This window comes from Genypterus blacodes, unplaced genomic scaffold, assembly GCF_046128005.1.
Source record: "Genypterus blacodes isolate CSIRO-AG114 ecotype Tasmania unplaced genomic scaffold, CSIRO-AGI_Gbla_v1 ptg000689l_1, whole genome shotgun sequence".
Classification (NCBI taxonomy): Eukaryota; Metazoa; Chordata; class Actinopteri; order Ophidiiformes; family Ophidiidae; genus Genypterus; species Genypterus blacodes.
In genome coordinates this window covers 14,740-17,500 of record NW_027467375.1, presented here as the reverse complement: position 1 = coordinate 17,500, position 2,761 = coordinate 14,740, and the positions used below count along the sequence as shown (strand labels likewise).

Below are 2,761 nucleotides of genomic sequence, written 5' to 3'. Positions count from 1 at the left end.
TCTCTCTCTCTCTCTCTCTCTCTCTCTGTCTCTCTGCCTCTCTGTCTCTCTGCCTCTCTGTCTCTCTCTCTCTCTGTCTCTCTGTCTCTCTCTCTCTCTGTCTCTCTCTCTGTCTCTCGGCCTCTCTCTCTCTGTCTCTCTGTCTCTCTGTCTCTCTGCCTCTCTGTCTCTGTCTCTGTCTCTGTCTCTCTCTGTCTCTCTCTCTCTGTCTCTCTGCCTCTCTCTCTCTCTGTCTCTCTGCCTCTCTGCCTCTCTGTCTCTCTCTCTCTCTCTCTCTCTGTCTCTCTGTCTCTCTGCCTCTCTGTCTCTCTCTCTCTCTGTCTCTCTGCCTCTCTCTGTCTCTCTGCCTCTCTGTCTCTCTGCCTCTCTGCCTCTCTACCGTGTTGTTATCGTCTCATTCTGTTGGTTTTGACTAATTAACATTGAGGACTTTCAGCCTGGCCGTTAAACTGTATCAGCGCTCGTTTAACAATGACAAATGTAATCTGAATGCTCTGAAGCTTTATTCATCAGCTGGAGGCTTAAAGGGAGAACAGGTCTGAGGCTGAGGCGGCGGCGTGTTGCTCGACACGTGAGCAGAGTACAAAGGAGGGCTCAGGAGAGACTGGATCTAAGACTGCCATACACAACTATTCAGCCTGTGTGAACACCAGGTCACCACCAGGTGGCAGCAGAGACCCAGGATCTAAACACAAGACTGGGTCTGGATCAGTAGGATCTAATGTGGACGGGTTCCTTTTCTCTCTCTCTGCCTTTGTCTCTGTTTATGACAAAAGCCATTGACACTGACGTTGGTTCTTCCTCCTCTTCCTCTTCTCCCCTTCCTGTTGCTCCCTCCTCCTCCTCTTCCTGTCTGCAGGCCTGTGGGGTTCTGGCTGAGCCGGGCTCAGGCTCTGCTGTACTGTAGCGAGCATGGCATCCTGGGCTTCTTCTCAGAGGAGGCAAGGAGCTGCAGCTGCCCGGTGGACCAGCCTACCTGTCAGGGCGTGGTCCCCTGTGTGGTGGGCACCTCCTCTACCTCCTGCTCCTCCTGCGCCACCGACAATGCCACCCGCTGCGGGACCTGTCACCACGGGAACGTTCTTCACCTCGGCTCTTGCCGGCCCAGCATCGCCGCGTCCCTGGACCACTACCTAAACTTTGACCTGGACATGCCCGACGCTGAGGTCAGGAGCTTCTCATGTCTCTGATCTGCTCAGGGTTAGGGTTAGACTTCCCACGACGTGTGTGTGTGTGTGTGTGTGTGTGTGTAGGTCACTTTAGTACCCAGTGTGCTTTGGCACAGTGATGTAGTAGTCAGATGTGGGGGCGGAGCTTCTCTGCTTCATCTTCTCCACAGACTTGTTGTTGAATGTAAAATGATCTCAAACACTTTCTGCTATATGCTTCACAATAATCAGGATTTGTCATGCAGCCTGAGTGCAAACATGAGCGTGTGTGTGTGTATGTGTGTGTTTGTGTGTGTGTGTGTGTGTGTGTGATCTCTCTGCAGGGGAAGTATCTCCTGCAGCGTCTGGACAGCAGGATCGAGGTTCACGCCATCTACATCAGCAACGACGTCCGTCTGGGAAGTTGGTTCAACCCTGCCTGGAGGAAGAGGATGCTGCTGACGCTGAAGAGCAACAAGAACAAGTCCAATCTCATCCACATGCTCATGGGCATCTCCTTCCAGATCTGCTCCACCAAGAACTCCACCCTGGAGCCGGTCCCTGCCATCTATGTGAACCCTTTTGGGGGGAGTCACTCAGAGAGCTGGTTCATGCCTGTGAACCAACCTGAATTCCCCGACTGGGAGAGAACTCGATTGGAAGCCGTTGCCACGGCGCAGTGTTACAACTGGACCTTGTCTCTGGGCAGCAGATGGAAGTCCTTCTTTGAGACAGTGCACATCTACCTGCGGAGCCGCATTCCCACCGATGACCCCGCCGTGAACGAGACGCTCTTCTACGAGCCGCTGGACCTGGACGGCCAGACGTCCAACATGGGCTACATGAAGATCAACACGCTGAAGGTGTTTGGATACAGCATGCACTTTGATCCTGAGGGCATCAAGGACTTGATTCTCCAGCTGGACTACCCGTACACGCAGGGGACGCAGGACGCCGCCTTCCACATGTTGTTGGAGATGCGAGACCGGATTAACCGTCTGTCTCCGCCGGCCGCGCAGCCCTTTGACCTGTTCTCCTGTCTGCTGCGCCACCGGCTCAAGCTGTCCGCCGGCGAGGCGGCGCGCATCAAGGACTCCCTGCAGATCTTCAACTCCAAGCTTCCCAACGCCTCGCCTGAGCCCGAGCTAGCCTCGCTGTGCAGCTAGCTAGCTTAGTTTACAGGATTCCAGAGGACAATCTGGAAGGAGACGCAGGGAGGGACGAAGCCACCATGAGGAGGAAGATCAGAACTCATGGATCTACAGTGATTTGGACCCAAACCACACCTTTTTCACCTCCTGGGCTTTTTTCGTATGCTTCCTGTGGATATTGGTCACTAACGTTTCTTCAGAAGGCTCAAATGGATCCGGGCTCGTTTTGGTGAGCAGCAGGGGCCAGGACTCTCCTGTCCTGCCTGAGCTGGCCCAGCTGCACCGCTAGCTGACCTAGCTTACAGGAAGTAGACTCAGCGAGCATGAAGAGGAAAGCTGGAGTTTGTGGATTTACAGTGTTTTGGACCCAAACAGAGTTTAGACCCGCAGGCTCGTCTTAATCTGTTGCTTTGTGTCACAAACGTTTTTATCAGAACACTTTTGAGTCGCTGGGACGTCTTT

General features: G+C 53.9%; 1 protein-coding gene across 1 annotated transcript in view; it reads left to right on the top strand.

Annotated features, from left to right (window-relative positions):
• brinp2 (bone morphogenetic protein/retinoic acid inducible neural-specific 2) overlaps positions 1-2,314 on the top strand; it is a gene marked incomplete at its 5' end in the record, with an annotated part of 21,289 nt that extends 18,975 nt beyond the window's left edge. Inside the window, 2 exons of the mRNA XM_076140574.1 lie at positions 860-1,166; positions 1,493-2,314. Of these exons, the coding sequence (XP_075996689.1) occupies positions 860-1,166; positions 1,493-2,314 (1,129 nt within the window). The remainder of the gene's footprint in view (positions 1-859; positions 1,167-1,492) is intronic.
• Between the last annotated feature and the right edge of the window lie 447 nt (positions 2,315-2,761).